Below are 16,251 nucleotides of genomic sequence, written 5' to 3'. Positions count from 1 at the left end.
CTCGTGCAGCCCACTGCCTCAAAGATCTAATCTCAGCAGGGTGAGTTTAACCCTCATTTATTTTATGGGGGATTAACGAAGTCCTGTGACCTGCCTCCGCGGTGTTAAATGCTGCTCAAAACGTGCACCAGGTTTGTGTTGCTCTTTGAAGTGACAATATCTATTCTGTACCTTCGCTCCTGTTTTCTTCTCCTTTTTCAAAGTACAAGTTCGCTGCCCCCCTCTCCGTGGCGGTGGCTGCATTTTGGGGGGCAGGGGCTGTGTACACAGCATCTGCAGGGTTAGGCTGGAAGACACTGCAGGCTCTGGCGCTTCTGAAACTCGGGTTGGTCCCAGCACAGGCCCCAGCTGAGCAGGGAGGGCTGTGGGGACAGGGCCACGGAGACCGAGCGTTGAAACAGAGCAGATGTTGATAAGAGAAGCTCTCGGAGTAGCATGCTGGAAAGGACACCGGACCTGGAAATACCGGTGGAGGCTCAAGGCGGGATTGCGTGGGGCTCCTGGGCTGGTTCGGGGAGCAGGCAGGCTGGGTAGAGCTGGGGTGGTGACCGAGGGCTGCTGCCTTGTCAGGAGAACTAGCCCAGGACTGAACGTGCTGGAGGTGGTAGGTCTCTCGTCTTTTAATCCTCCACTCAGTCAGCTCCTGGTTTGGCAAATCTTTGGACGTGACAAAAATTAAAGCTCTTGTGTTCGTGACATTCCCGTTGTTCGGATTGAGTTACGTTATTTCTTCTCTCTGTTTTCTCCTGCCTTCGTTTATGTGCTTGACTGCAAACGCTTTCTCTGATAGCGGCATGTTTATAAGCCTTAAATGAGTTGATCTAGTCCCTGTGAGCTCTATGCTGAAGTCCCAGGCTCTGGCGCTTAAAGGTATTCAAAATAAACAGCTTTTTCTGCGAAGGTGTGTCGTGGCACCAGCTCTGGGGGGGCCGCAATGGGGCTGCGCAGCTGAGGGCCACCTGGAGAAGCATCCCCGGGCTACCCAGCCGTCTCCTGCCGTGGGCTCATTTGGAAATGGCCTTTCCGCACAAGACCAGTGCTTAATATATCACTCAGGCTTTGTTCCTTGTCTACAGTGAGTAGTCTAACCTAGGTTCAGCAAAGTAATTAGGAGAAATAATTAACAGCTCTCGGTGATGAGGCAACCTCTCTCTCCCTCCCCTCTCCCTCACCGTGTGGTGCGCCTTGGTAGTGACTCAGAAAACACAAGAGGACGTTATGAATCAAAAAATAAGTCTTTACCTGTAATTAACTGTGCACACAAAAAGGAAAATGTGGTGATCAAGCAGCAATTGATAGTTGCTTTACTGGAGGAGAATACACCAGAATCAAATGCTCATGGCAGAATGTCCCTTTAAGTTGTGGTTCTTTTATAACATTTAATCCAAACAAAAATAAGTCTCTACCAAAAAAAGAATTTGAACCGTACACTATACGGAAATCTGTGGATAAGACACTGCACTCCTCACGTACCATATGCCTAATGGCCCCTGCGTTCTCCGTAAGTGCAAGAAAACAAAACCCAGCAATGAAAATACAAAATCAATGCAGCAACTAGAGTTGTAGGCAGCAGTATGTGCGTGGCCAGGCCGGGCCGATGATGGGACGTGGGACTATGCAGCAAGGATGGACCAGAATCCCCCCTTCCCCCCCTCCCCTTCCCCTGCCTGTTGTGTTACGGGGCTCTGGAGTTGGCATGACAGGCTCTTTCAGAATAGGACACTAAGAAGAGGAAAAATAAAAAGAACACCCCAGCCTATACCAAAGTAAATAAAGTAATAATAAAAAAAAAAATCCCTTGGATCGCGGCACTATTTCACCAGGGCCCTGGTGGCCCCGGCCCCAGGTCGCCCTGTGCAGAGCAGGGAAGGAGAGTCACTGCGCGGAGGGAAGGACGGGCCCCGTGTCCCCAGCGGGCTGCGGGACCGCGGCCCCGGCACAGGCTGGTGCAGTCCCTGTGCTGCTGCTTGGCCGCCGGCTCTGCGCTGCGGCCACCCGGCTGCTGCCAGGGTGGGTTCGTGGGCAGGAGTCAGCCCCTGATTTTCTGCATACCTCTCTGCTTGGAAAGTGGACCAGAAGACGTTGTGCAAGTCCTAGCGTGAAGGAAGGCGGAGGAGACGGTGGGGAGAGCCACCCGTTACCTTAGTCTCCCCAGGTCCCTCGGGTGACGTGCCTGGGCTGGGCTCCCTCCTCTGCGGCTTCAGAGGTCCACCCAGCCGCGCAGCAGGAGGGCGAGCACCCCGAGGAGGATGGTGCCGAGGCTGCCGTGCACGCTGGGGGCACCGTCGCAGTCCTTTTTGTCAGCTTCGCACCTGGATTGCTGGCACAGGACCCCCTTGAAGCCCACGGGGCAGATGCAGCGCTGGTTCTGGTAGCAGGTGCCGCCGTTCTGGCAGAGCAGGAGCTCATCGTCGCAGACGTTGGCTACGAGGTGGGAGGGAGGGAAGGACGTGGCTATTAATCTGGGGTATGTTAAACCCCTTGGCTACAGCAAAAACTAGAAGCTTTTGGCTTTCTTCTCTAGTTCCTAGGGGTTAAATTATCCAGTCCTCGTAGCGCTAGAGCAGCCCCAAGGCCAGAGGAACACAGTGGGAGCTGCAAACTCCAGGGGCAAAGCTATTAAGTCATTTTGGATTTGGGAGGAATGGCTGGAGTCTGCTCACCCTACACCCTGAGCATCACGGGGCACCCGAGCAGGCGGTGCTGAAGATCCCCCTCTTGTTTGGACCCATCTCACACCTCCCTCTGTCCCTCTGGCTCAGGGGGACGTGGTGCTGCCGGGGTACTCACGGAAGCAGCCCTGTCTCCAGTAGTAGTTGGGCAGGCAGTCGTCGCACTTAGGCCCCGTGGCACCTTCTTTGCATTCACAGTAGCCGGTCTCGTTGCAGCGGTCGTGCATGGAGCCGATCTGGTTGCAGTTACATTCTGGCCAAAGACAGGGCTGTTAGTGCCTGTCCTGCCTGGGGGCTGTGTGCCCGCTAACGCCCCGAGGGAGGTATTGGGGCCTTTGGAAAAGGCTGGCTGCATGCTACGGGAGGGCTGTTAGAGACCAAGGGACCAGGAATGTGTGGTTTCATGAGAAGCTCCAACAGTGCAAACAGCCATGGGTGCAAAGACCACCCCCCTTTGGAGCTGAGCAGCTCCTGGTAGAGCAATGCATCTGAATCAAGCTGGAAAGATGTTATTTGGGCCTTGTTTTCAGGGAAGAGAAGCCTTGGTGGGCTGTGGAGACCGTAACGGCTGCTGTCCTTGGGGAGCACGCAGGTGGACACAGCACCCTCCAGAGAGGGGCTGAACTGAAGCCCACCCCATAGAGTGAGGTCCCTCACGAGCCATCCCACGTCCCGGTGCCCCAGCCCGAGGCCGCCGGAGCGCTCACCTATGCATACATTCTCATCATCCAGCTCTGCCGAGCTGTTGCGGTAGAAGCCCAGCCGGCAGTGCTGGCAGTGCTGGCCCCTCGTGTTGTGCTTGCAGCTCACGCAGGTCACCACGTTCAAGAAGTCGATGTAGCTGCAGCGGTTGGAGTGGCCGTAGCACTCGCAGTCTACGGAGAGGAGGAGAGAGCTGGGGAGCTGGGCCAGGAGCATCCTCCCTCGCACTGGGCGGAGGAGAGGAGCCGTGAGGCTTTGGAGGAGGCTCCTGCTCCGGGGAAATGCCACGGCCGCTGCCGACGCAGGGCTGGGGTGGGCTGGGCAGGATGAGCGCAGAGCGGCTGCCGTTTTTCCCTGCCATGGGGGATCAGGCTGGAAGTCATTGCTCAGACAGCAGAGCGGGGCCAGGGGCCTCTGTCCCCTTGGGGTGAGGACAGGCAGGAGCCAGCCCCCGGCCATCCCAGGACACGATCTCTTTAAGGAAATGCATAATAATGGGAGCAGGCAGTGGAGGGGAGTCAGGTGTTCATTAAAGAGCTGCCTTGTTAATGAGCAGAGCTCAGCTGGGTTTGGCTCTGGTGGGGCTGTAGGGCCTGCAAGGGAGCTGTGCTGGGGCGCAGAGCCCCGGCAAAGGCTCTGCTGGAGGCTGCGCTCTGCCTCGCTGTGGCGAGGAGGGGACTGGCCCGCAGGATGGGGATGGCGGAGGGTGCAGCAGCGCTCGCTGCCCCCAGCGATGGGAAGGCCCTGGACAAGGCTGAAGTGGAGCTGAAGCTGTTGTGTGCCCAGGTAAAACCTCACTGCCTCTCTTGTTTTTTCCCCTCAGCGTCGCTTCTCAGCATCCCCCTTGCTGTTGTACCTCCCAAATGAATGCTGGTTGTGAAGTATGGTGACTCTTAGGTTAAATGCTTAAAATAAGTGTGTGCAAGGAAGCATATCTTGTGCGGGGTCCTTCAAAAGATGGTGGGCAAGCGTGTGAGGGTTTGAACCAGGGCTTCCTGGCACAGCACAGGGTGCCTGCAAAGGTGCTGGCGGGGTGGGAGATGCCACCATCGCTTGGCCGAGCGCCGCTCCTGTCCCCAGCACACGGGGCTGACCTCTCCCAGCTGTGGACACATGTTAGAAAACAACCAGCTAGGTTTAATTTGTAGCCAGAGGAATTTGATTACTTGCTTCTGGTGTTTGCTTTTTATTACCATGATGGGATGGTGACTATCTTGCAGTGTTAGGTTCAGGATGCTGGATCTTTCTGGAAGTTTAAAAGCATAATGCAGGAGGAGAGCAGGTACCCTAGTTGCCTTGTGGCCCAGCATGAGCAGAAACAGTGTCAGCCAGGTCTGAGCTTCTCCAGCCTTTGGAGAGGAGGAGGGAGGCTTGGAGCTGGTTTTTTTCCCAAGCTCTAACATTAAACATTCAAGGATGGCAGAGGGAAGGGAGGGAAGGGTGTGGGTTGGCATGCACTCGGGACTGGAGGAGGAGACGTCTCAATGAAATGATGAGCAGGGAAGATGGAGCAGGGCAGAGGTTTCCCCATGGTTCACAGCTGCCTGAGGAGGAGCTGAGAGTACGTCGTAATCTTGACCTTCTGTGAAACAACTTCTGCCTGTTTGACCAATACCCAAAGAATTTCAGCTCAAACACTTCTGGCTGCTGCAATTCCCAAGTGTTGTTTCACCCTAGGGATGCACTCCTACGTACAGCTAACCACGACTCAGATAGGCAAGCCCTCCCCATCTTCTCCATGTCAGAGGCTGCTGGACCACAGCACCTGGGCGAAGACTGGGAGCCCTGGAGCACCGTGCTCCCTTCTCTTACCTTTATATGTTTCAATAGGAGCCACTGGGCCAGAGTCTGGTTTGAGCCGGATGAGTTTTGAGCTCTTTGAGGATGCTTAAGAAAAATCAGAGACACGCTTTTTCTCGCCGCTTAGCACTGCTCCACGTCCTACCCTACCACAAGCAGCTCTGCTACGAGAACAATGCCGAGCCGAGCCAAGAACACCGCTCTGGCAGTGCCGGCATCTATTTCTGCACCAGACAGCTGGTAGCTGCTAAATTTCTCCTCTTCTCCCCTCTTCAAAGTTTGATGCATGAAAAACTCAATGCACCGCGCTATTGCAATGCGCAGAGCCGGGAGCTGAGGCAGAGGAGCTACTCCCACGTCCCCCCATTATGCACGTACGGTGGCACAAATTAGGTTATTCAGGATAAGGATCTACAAGTCTAAACAGCTTAAAATAAATCTACTGGCCGTGGCCTCAGTTTGATGGAGGTCACGCCAAGCGGCACCCAAAAAGCTGCTAGGAGTACAGCTAAGAGCACAAATGCTATGGAGGTGGTATCTGGCAGGGCTTGCTACAGGGTCCTGCCGAGCACGCGCTGCTCCAGACCAGCTTGTCCCTGCCAGCACGTACCTGGCTTCTTCCCGTGCCGCTTGCCTGCAGAGTGTGCTGTGTGCCCTGCTTTGCTCTTCGGAGCCGCTACGTGAGAGGATAAAACATATCTGAGTGCTGTGGTTGTTGGCTCCCAGGGCCAGCCCAGCATGGTTGGGCTGGGATAATCCTTCAGGGTAAGACGCTACCCCGGCTGGGACGGTGCCTCCTCGGGGCTGTGCTGCCAGCCAGACCCCCGTCCCACACAGAATGACTGGGGCGCTGGGGGTAAAGGCTGTTGCTTCCAAATCAAGCTGATGGGGTTTGGTGCTTTGGTAACCCCAGCGAGGGGCAAGGTTGAGCAGTGCTGAGATCCCACAGGGTGTTTAGGAATGGGTCCCACTGGTTTTTGTGGCGTGCAAGCCCTTGCGCAGTGCTGTGGTGCTCAGGGACCTGCTGGGTGGGCATCACCAGCTATGTCCCACCGGTGCTGGTCACATCCCCACAGTGACAGCGATGGCAGAAGGTGGCCGTGCTCCCCACCCCCAGGGCTCAGCCATGGGCAGAGTGTGCCCACTCCTGCCTCTGATGCCATTTGTGAGGCTGCTGTGGCACCGGGGCCTCCTCAGGTCTCCATGGCTTCCCATGGTGGGCTGGCATGGTGTCCAGACCCTCCTCCACCAACATGGCCTCTCCAGCCTCCATGGCCATGACAAGCCACCATGGTGCCCAGGCCCTGCTCTGCCACCACAGCCTCCTCCATCCCCTGGCACTATGGCTGAGCATGGACCATGGCAGCCTCTCCTCACAGGCACTCAGCAGTGGACCGGCACAGTGCAGGGGGACCGGGGCCTGTTGTCCTTGCCAAGAGGGAAGTGGGGCAGCCCAGAGGGGAAGGAGCAGCTCAGTGTGTCCCTGGGGTGCTCCTAAGCCCCGTGTCACTGCAGGTGGTGGCTCTAGGGGCCATATCCCTGTGTAGAAGCCCCCATGGTGGTGCCTATCCCTCATGAGGACGGGGCCATGGCCATGAGGAGGCTCCCTGGGATGTTGGCAGCAGGGTGACCTGCTAACAAGGCTTGGCCAGAGCAGCTGATCAGCCCAATTAATCTTGGCCAGGGAAAAGTGTGTGCCCCTCGCCCTGTGGCAAGAAACCCCTTCCCAAAGCAGCTGAGGAGCCCATGGGCTCTCCTGGGGCCCAGCGACACCCCTGCAGCCATCCCAGCCCCAAACACATCTCCAAAAAGATCTCTATGGGGCTGGATGAGCAGAACTGAGCTGAGGTGGACCCTCTGAGTAGGAGAGTGGATTGTACGGTGGTGGGTCATGCTGAGGATGGGTGGGTTGTCCTGGCCTACAGGCACTGGGGGAGAAACCTGTCCTGCCCCATCCTTGGGGATGGGCATGGCCTTACCTCGAATGTTCTCGGGAGGGTCTGGTGGCTTCGGCTTGAGTCCAAGTGCTGCTGTGCTTGGTAGGAGCTCAACAGCTTACGGTAGCATCAGTTAGAGAGAACATCAGATTTAATACAGATCCTCCTCTTGTTTGCTTAAAAAGGTGGCAAAGGGACACTGGGAGCTCTAGGCAGGTATCTAGGGTGGGCTGGTGAAGCCATATCTGGTTGAGGGTGTGTTGAAGCAGGAATGAGAGACAAAGTCTCCTGGAAATTAGTCTTCAAGTGTGAAGAGAGAGAGAAAAAGTACTCCTAAGGGAAGGGCGTGAGAGCTGCTGGATGGGCGAGTGTTGGCATGTGGTCATTACACTGCCCAAGCATGGAGAGAAGCTAAATCTGCAGACCACTGTCAAGACTCAGAAGCCCCCCATGTTCAGCACAGACCGTCAGCATCACCTGGCACTGATGCCCATGGTGTAGGCCTATCCCTTGTCACTGTATTGAATACAGTTTTGTTTCTCTGTGAGGCCAGAGACGGGTCTAAAAGCGCAACGATTCCAAAGAGCCTCAATTTCAGCTCTTTCTGCCTCCCAGTTGAGTATTTCCAAACACTGGGTTGTGTCCTGGGCCCAGCTTCAGCAGTTGTTGTGCTCTGCACTGGAAGGGATGCTAATGTCTATGGCTGGAGCAAGCTACGAGCATCTCGGATGGGAAACGGGAGCTGAGCACCAACAGGCATCTGCTGAAGTGTGTGTGCTGGTGGGAACCCTGAGGAGGAGAAGCTTCAGCCTCAACAGCCAGCATGAAGCCTCCCAAGGTTCCCACCAGGAGCAGCTCACCTTAGGCAGTCACGCAGGAGACCTGAAGCAAGGAAATACATAAGAAGGCATCTACGCTATAAACGACACAAGCCTATCTATTTACAAAGTTATTCTGCTCTACAAACAGACTCCGGTCTCAGGAGATGACAAGATTTCCATGATCCTCTCCGTTCACCCCAGCAGCAAGCTATGAACAATCTCTTCTACCACTTACCATCCTCATCTTTCATGTACACAACTAAACCCTGAGGCTCAATCCAGCCTCACCAGATTCCCAGCTGTGTGGCACAGACAAACCCTGAGCTTTTTCCCAAGTGGGAGGAGGAGAGAGATGCATGGAAAACAGAGATGCAGCACTAGAAACTAAAGCGTTCGATGAGCGTCAGGAGCTGGTACTTGCTGGCAGGACCCAGCTCAGCCACGCGTCTCCTACCTTCTGCTCCTGGGCCAGCCTTGGCCGGGGGAGAGCCCACTTGCAGCGGGGCAGCTGCCGACAAGCCGCTGTAGTCTTGCAGCGATCAAAGGGGAAAGCTGTGTTACCGGCTGCGCTGGGGGGAATGTGGCAACCAGCGGGGAGCTTTGCAGCGCTCTGATGGAGGGCCAAGCTTTGGAGGACAAAACTGCCCCAACCCTGTGCCGTGCAGGTTTCCGTGCCTTGCCCGCTCGAGGCAAGTGCTGCTGCTGGCGTTGGGCAGCTGGTGCACCCTCGGGCGCTGGGGGGGCCGGGCAGCCCTTGCGATGCAGAGGGCAGCGGTGTGCTGAGCTGCCCGTTCTCAGCCCAGCTGAACACACGGCCTTTTGCTCATGTGTTTGCGTAAGGACCTCGGCCACTGATCTGCGCCCCTCTTTGCTTTGAAATAACGGAACTGAGAATTAGCACGGGTGTCTTATGATGGAGGCACAAAGCCTTGGTTTCTAATCCAAACTTCTAGGCCCTCCTTCAGGCTCTGCTCGTCCCTCAGAAATACCAATTCAAGAATTTGCAAACCACTGCAGAGAAATTAAACCAGCAAGAAATTTATAGATCACTTGTTTGATTTCTCTGCGAGCCCTCACCCCCACTGGCTCCATACCCCTCCCCGTCTCCTCAATATTGGTAACAATCTTCAGGTTTGCTAGAAAACAAACCAAGGAATAAAATTTTAAAAGCCATATTATTAATTTCAAGCTCCAGTTGGGTAACATAAGGAGGAGGAGGGAAAAAAAAAAAAAAAAATCTCGATCCTTGCCAAGTTTCAAAGGACAAACCCGAGCAGGAGAGAAATGTGATTTCCCAGCCTCGTCAAGGGGATGATAAACAATGCAGAATAAAAAAGAAAAAAAAAAGATTTTTTTTTTTTTTTTTTTTAATGACAAGCTCTAAGAAGGTGATAGACATTGTCCTTTTCAGCTGGAAAGTGGAAACCAGTTGATATTAATATGGTGTTAAAGAGAATATGAAAAAAGCCCTGTGCAAATTGGCAAGGGTTTAATTAGAGTCACAATAAAAAACAGCCCTGAAGGCATTTTGCTTTTTAGTCATTCACATACACCTCCACTCAATCGCATTTACAGAGCCAGGAAAATTATTAATGCTCATTATCCTGAGAACCTTTCCCTTGTAGCTCTGGGACATTAATGGACAGCTTTATATTTCAGGAGGGGGAGAGACACATTTCACCCCCGAACCCAATTCACACAAATGGGAAATGCTGGGCAGCTCTTATCTCGGGGGCTTGTATCAGCCCTGATGGAAATCACTGGTCTTGGTGGGTTTCTGAGGAAGAAGAATAAATTGACCCAAGAAGTTGAGCTTTACAGCAAAGACGACTGGGGGAAACAGCACTGGAGTAGTGGGGAAGGACCCTAAAAAAGCCCTCAAAACATAAACATGGGGTCTTGTTTCTGCAGGACCTACGCAAAGCCAGGCTTTTGGTGCCTTCTTTCTGCTTAACCATCAAGCAGGGCTCAAGTTGGTTTTGTTTTTCCCAGAGGTGAACTGGCACTGCTGAAACTGCTGCAAACCCGGGGGGGAAATGGAAGCGGGGGGGGGGAGCTCTTTTTGCTTATTTTGAATGTGGAAAAAATGTAACAAATGGCAAGGAAGAATTTGATAGGCTTCAAGGAAGGTTTTGAAATAACAGAACTGCAGAAGGCAAATGAGAATAGCACTTAATTCATCCTCCTTAGGGTAACTCTGCGATTTCCCTTCTTTCTACCCATTTTGGCAGCCTCGACTGCCTTCAGACCACAGACCGTGCCCATAAACTCATTCTTCTTCCCCCCTCTCGCCGCAGGCGACCGAGCACAAAAGCGTCCTAGGAACACGACCACAGCTCCACCTTGACCACGGAAAACACCGCGAGCAGCCAAAGGAAGCAGATGTCTAGCAGATCCATGCAACCCAGAGACAACCCAAATCTAATCTACTCCTCTAGCCTACGTGCTACGTTGCATTCTGCCTTGCCGCTACCCACTAGTGTGCGGAGGCATGAAGGAGAAGGGAAAAACACATCAGTCTGGCTTTAAATACCTGGTTTTTTCTGTGTTTCTCTCATGGGCACAGAGGCAGCGAACTCAGAGGCTGGTCTGATGATGCTTGCTTGCGGTGGGAAGCAGAAATTCAGAGGGCAGAAGACAGTGTGTAGATTAGAGGGTGAAACAGCACAGGGATGGGGCAGGGCCCTAGCAGGACTTTTTTTTTTAAATGTCTGGCTGGCTGAGCTGGCTTTAAAGCAAGGAGGGATTTGTTTAATGCTTCTAAAATTGAGAAGGGAGGTAATGACAGAGTTATCTCCCTTTGGGACTCTGACCCAGCTTGGGGTTATTGTGTCTCCTGCAAACGGGTGTCTTACCAGGAGCTCCAAAGGTCATCTCTTTCGCAAGGTGTTTTTCCTGAGGTCCAAGCGAGTTACATTCACGGCCCCTTTGGGATGTCATGGTGCTTAAAGAAGTACTTTATATTTTGCAGGACTGGAGGGGGTGGAAAGTCTCTGGTCAAAAGCAGATCAGAATTAGGCTGTGCCTTGATTCCCTATTGCTGGTCAAAGGCACGCAACGGACCTTCGGCACCAAACCCAGCGTGCTGCCCAGGTAAGACAGCAGGTCCCTGAGCTGCTGGCTGGCCCTGACTACCTTCTTATTTGGAGCAGCCCCTCCAGGGGCTGTCCCCATCCCCAGACACACCAGTCTGGGGTTGGACCTGGCTGTGCAGAAACATGGACGGGGGTCTGGACAGGGGCGAGGAGCTCCGAGCTCAGCCCTGACCGTATCAAGCCAGAGGTGTGGCGGCTGGACTGCAATTTATTTATTTATTTTGTCCCTTGCCATCAGTTAATGAAAGCATTATGAAAACATTTTCTCTGCCCAGGAAGCAGGTTTTGGAGAAGGAATAAACCCCGAGGTGCATGACGTCTCCTGGGTCCCTCAAAGCAGTTTGGCAGGAGAGACTGTGCCCCCCCATGACCCAACCCCACACAGATGCCGTCCTGCCCGCCCCAGATGTACGACACAAGCGAGGCAGAGCACTGCAAATCATACACAAGATAGACACTAAACACACCACCCACACGTACATGGCACTTGCAGAAAAATAGACCTAAAATGTTGCTATGGGTGAGCATGGATAAAAATCAAATGACCCCAAGTGTGTGGTGCAGATGGAGGCATTATCCCCTGTTGCTGCCGGGGACAAGGTGATGGTGTGAGCTCTGGGCAGGGGTGGTGGATGAGCCTCCTCCTGCTCATCTACAGCATGGACCTGGGTGAGGAGCACTTCTTAACAGACGAGAGACTTCCACTCTTTTGCCCAGGGTCACTCTAACTCCATGGAAGTTGGAGCTAAACCCTCGGCTTCCCGATTAACTACTCAAGCAGGGTACTTCCATGAATATATCTATATTTGCATAAACATGCAATCAAGTTTCCTCATCCCTTTGACTGGCTTCTGGCAGCTCCCCCAGACAGACTGTTACTAACATACTGTGGGTGTAAAACGTCCTCCTGGGAAATATCAGGCCCAGAAAGCATGGCAAGGGGAGGAATGCGTGTCTAATTCCCCCATGAGAAGCTTAAAAAAAATGTCCTGCTGTTAAGTTTTATCTGCTCATTTCCAAAAGACAAGTGAAAAGGCTGTCTCCTTGTTCGCAGGGGGAGGGAAGGAGGAACCCCCAGAAAAAGGACAAAAGTTTTTCTCCACGGGGTGATTTTAGAAATTAGGAAAGGGTGTTTCTGGCGCGTGTGCGAGCTCCAGCCCTGCACATTCCCTGGCTGCTCGTACAGCGGCCACCTGGGGAATGTTAGAGTGCGGCTCTGCCCTAGGAAAACTGCCCTTGAAGGTGCAGCCAGCTTGTGTTACATCCACAGGGACTTGAGGCAGGATTGGGAGAGCTGGCAAGGACAGAGCCACCTTCTCCCTTGACCCGACGGCCTGTCCCTGGCATGGCTTAGCAAAACCTGCGGGCTGCTCTGGGTCGGGCTGCTCGCGTGCCGAGGCAGCAGCCCTCCACAGGGAAGGTTCCCTATCCAAGCGAGCGGCTGGTGGGGCAGAGCAGCACCCAGCCTTCCCCATCGCACTCTGGGAGCAGCACCCAGCAAGTACAGCGGGGGCAGCTCTCCTGCCTGCTCTGGTATTGCATGTGGAGGTCAGGGATAGAGCAGGACGGGGTACAACTCCCCGCTCCTTCCCGCCAGGCAAGACTGGATACGTGGTTTAATTTTACGGTGGGACAGTAAAGCCTTCATTGCTTTCCTGCCCTGCCTTGTGATGGGAGCTGTAGGAGAGCATCTCTTGCAGCCCTGCCAGTCCTGTGCAGCACAATGTTGCCAAGTGGCTCTAGGAGGGATGGATTTTGAAAACCTTTTCTTTTTAAAAAAACAAAATGGAGAGAAAAAAGGGAAAAGCGTTGCTTCCCCTGCATCCAGTCCTGGCTTCACTTCTTGCTGCCCTGATGATAACAGCGACAGCAGAGTGAGATCAGCCGGTGAGGGGGAATGTCAGCCCATGGCCTGGTTGTCTCTTGGCTTTGAAGTGGACTCATGGTGGCTGGCTCTTATAGGGACCATAAAGCTTGCTCCTGGCCTGTGTTACATGTGTCAAAGTGCCGTTGGACTGAATAGAGAGAACAGCAAACTAGGACTACTGAGAGGCTGGGGGATGTGAACCGAGTCAGGGTGATTTTTATCCATGTCCCTTTATCATCCTATAGAGCAGATAACCAGGGCCACCGACACAGCAGCCCCATGCGTCCCCCACCGCCACCGGAGGAGCCGGGATGGGAAGCAGCCGAAAAGAGGAGCCCAGTGGTGGAGTCCTGGCCCTCTGAGCAAGGCAGGGAGCATGGCACCCACCTGGCTGGGTGGTGGTGGCAGGTAGGGGGGTGCTGGTGGTGGTGCTTGAGGTTGTGGTTGAGGTTGTGGTGGTGGTGGTGGGCGTTGTTGTGGTGGTCGTTTTTGCGGTGGTGGTTTTTGTGGTGGTAACCCGCTGCGGTCGCTCATATGCTAGCAAGGAAAGAGAAGAGGTGGGAGGCACTTACTGGGGGGGAATGGAGGGTTTCCTTGCCAGCCCGCACGCCCGTGAGGCTGCTGCTGCTGGGGCTGAACTGGTGACCGATTTCTCAGCGCGGTTACAACTGGGGCACCGAGAGGATTAAGGCGATGGCGGCTCGATGACGCTGGATGCAGTGAGTGCGTGCGTGCAGGGGCCGGAGGCTGTGGCTGTATCAGCTTACTCTGTTGGTGCAGATATTGGCTTAAATACTTACAGCTCTATCATAAACTAATTGCCAATTAAGCTGAAAAGGGGAAATGAAAGCATGCCTGGGCAGAGATGGGGCGAAGAGCGGGCGGGAGGTGCAGAGGACGCCCAGCCTGCCCTGCCGGGAGCTGTGCTTCTGCTGCCTGATGTCTGCGTGCCGGCTGGCAGAGCCCTGCCTACCCCGGCTTCACAAACAGCACCAGTCCCTTCTGCCACCCCACAGGCAGCAAACTACCAGGCACCAGCAAAACCAACCCATACCATTGGCATGTATTCATTTCCACTGGCACCCTTCATTCAGCAGGGCAAATTAATTGATGGCTTAACGTCAGAAAGCCCCCGTGGAGCTGAGCAGGAGGGAGCCCGGGTGCGGCGCCCACCCCACCGCGCTCGCCACAACAGCCTGAACTAAAATAACGCTCGGAACACAAATTCCTACTTAACTTACACCTGCTGCCCTCCTGTCCTTGTTTGTCCCACTGCTTCATGCAGATTATCATGCTTAATTTCATAATAGCCCTGAGCTAGTTTAAATACTTAATTTAGGTCACTTCTAGTCTCCTATGCAGGCTAAATAATCTCTCCTTAACTGGCCTTGGACACAAATCCCTCCTGTCCACCTCCTGCGCATCGCTCCCAGCACCCCCTCAGCTTCTCCCTAGCAGCAAAACGTGATGGGAAACATTTTCCAGTGAAAGAGAGGTAGCACTGAGAATGCCGAGCTCTGTTAAGGGGGAAAAAAAGAGTTATCAAAATGGTTTTGACCCGAAAAGCAAAGACTATTTTGGACTGTTAAGACATTTAATTTTTTTAAATCCTAAATTACTTAAGGGAGACTTTTAATTTTTATTTGAAGTTTTTAACCATTTAAATTTAACTGCTTAAAATCTAAATATGGTTCATTTACCCAGAAAAACGTCCTCCACTTTTCAATTAGGTGCATTTTTCCTAATTGCATTTGCATTTCCCTGAAACTATTTCTCCTCCAAGTCTTTCCACTTGCCTGCAAACCAAAGAATTCATTATTCATTCAGCTCTCCGATTTGTTTCTTCTGGAGGGTAATTCCGAGCCACAAAACTCAAACCCAGGCTTCTGCTCACCCAAAACTCAAGGCTCTTTGATATCAAACTACCTCCAGCTTTGTTAAGTAAGGAGTCCTATCGTACCATCAATCTTTCAATAGAAATCCCCACTGAGCTCTACCGTCTTTGCTGCCGACACTTCGTAGACATATGTTCATACACATACACATATACATACTGATGTACACACGCTTTATACATATTTTTTTATCGATAGCCCAAGGTGACCCTGACTGGATGCTATGCCAAATAATTCAAACCCAGCTCCTTCTCAGAGCAGAAGTCTGCAATACTGGGGGGCAAAAGTTCACAGCGAGCACTGGTGGTTTTGAAGAGTCTTTTTTTATTTCCTTTCCGGCTGCCATACTAACGAACCTCATGGGGGGAAACCATGCCAGAGGAAGAGGCAAAATGAGTCTACTGAAGTCAAAGGAAGAAAATATAAGACTCTTTGACAGGACAGAAAATGAGGCATAATTAGGGAAGACTTATTGCCTGGAAAATGATAATGGACAGAAAATAACAATTTTTTTTTTCCTAGTGACATCCACAAGGACCATGCACCGAGGTGTTAAATGCCAGCATTTCAGTTATATTTTTACTTACTGCCAAAGGCTGAGCCTGCAGCTGCACCTGGAAAAAAACAAGAAGAAGCCCGGTCACTGGAAGCAGGATGCCGTCGGCTCTGATACCAGCAGATCACACAGATACACGACGCGGGACCGAACAGCAGTTAATTAGCAGGGTCTTGCTCCTAGGCATATCAGTTTGCTGCAACATCTTAAAAGCTGCTTTTGTCAAACCACAGAGGCAACCAGACAGTGCTGCCTGGGGTCTTGGCATCTCAAGCCTTTCACCTAGGGAAGAAAAACCAGCGTGGTCCTTGCTGATGGGTTTTTCTGTTAACCATTTCCTTGACCTACCGATAAAGCCCAGCAAAGGACAAACACATCTTCTGAGGTTCACTGGGCTAAGTACAAGCTGTGGGGTCTGAACCAGGTTGTTGAACCTGGAGCAGTTCTCTGTGAGTGGGAAGGGTTGAACACCCTTCCCACTGCAGCACTTGCTCAACAGGATACTGCGAAGCCACCGGCTTCAAACCCGCCAGTCGAAGGCCATCCAAGGACCAGCTTCTGGCTTTTGGCACCCAGGAGACTAATGGCCATGTTTCTCCCTACTGTAACAAGTGGATGAACAATGGACAGTCTCAGCTTTGCATGAACATAAAGCACAGGACCAGTGATGGAAGAGGCAGGACAATCTAGAGCAGAGGACTTCAGAGAAATGCCTCTGTTGCAGAGGAAGAGGATGATGTTGATGGGAGAGGAGGAAGCAACAGAGAGAGAGTTGGGGTGGGGTGGGGGAAGAAGACTGAGTGACAGATGGGAAGAGAGATGAATGGGAGAAGAAAGAGCAGAGGAGAAAGAGAAATAGGAAGAGACACAAGGAATGGAGGGGAGGGAAAGAGAGAGAACAGCATG

At 53.0% G+C, this 16,251-nt stretch overlaps 1 protein-coding gene across 3 annotated transcripts in view; it reads right to left on the bottom strand.

Moving 5' to 3' along the window:
* Positions 1-1,184: 1,184 nt before the first annotated feature.
* Positions 1,185-16,251, bottom strand: part of NTNG2 (netrin G2) — a 52,719-nt gene continuing 37,652 nt past the window's right edge. For 2 of the 3 annotated variants that reach the window (XM_087752617.1, XM_087752618.1), the window contains exons 5-8: positions 15,377-15,403; positions 3,380-3,547; positions 2,791-2,925; positions 1,185-2,424 (exon numbers count right to left, since the gene is read on the bottom strand). In XM_087752617.1, the coding sequence (XP_087608743.1) occupies positions 2,201-2,424; positions 2,791-2,925; positions 3,380-3,547; positions 15,377-15,403 (554 nt within the window). In that variant the 3' untranslated portion in view covers positions 1,185-2,200. Of the gene's footprint in view, positions 2,425-2,790; positions 2,926-3,379; positions 3,548-5,186; positions 5,262-5,784; positions 5,851-7,153; positions 7,229-10,465; positions 10,535-13,281; positions 13,432-15,376; positions 15,404-16,251 lie in introns of all 3 variants that reach the window. The other variant, XM_087752620.1, reaches the window with a different exon arrangement.

Source organism: Nipponia nippon, unplaced genomic scaffold, assembly GCF_047370975.1.
Source record: "Nipponia nippon isolate SJK-2023a ecotype South Korea unplaced genomic scaffold, ASM4737097v1 scaffold_16, whole genome shotgun sequence".
In the NCBI taxonomy this organism is placed as follows: domain Eukaryota; kingdom Metazoa; phylum Chordata; class Aves; order Pelecaniformes; family Threskiornithidae; genus Nipponia; species Nipponia nippon.
This window is presented reverse-complemented; position numbering and strand designations above follow the sequence as displayed.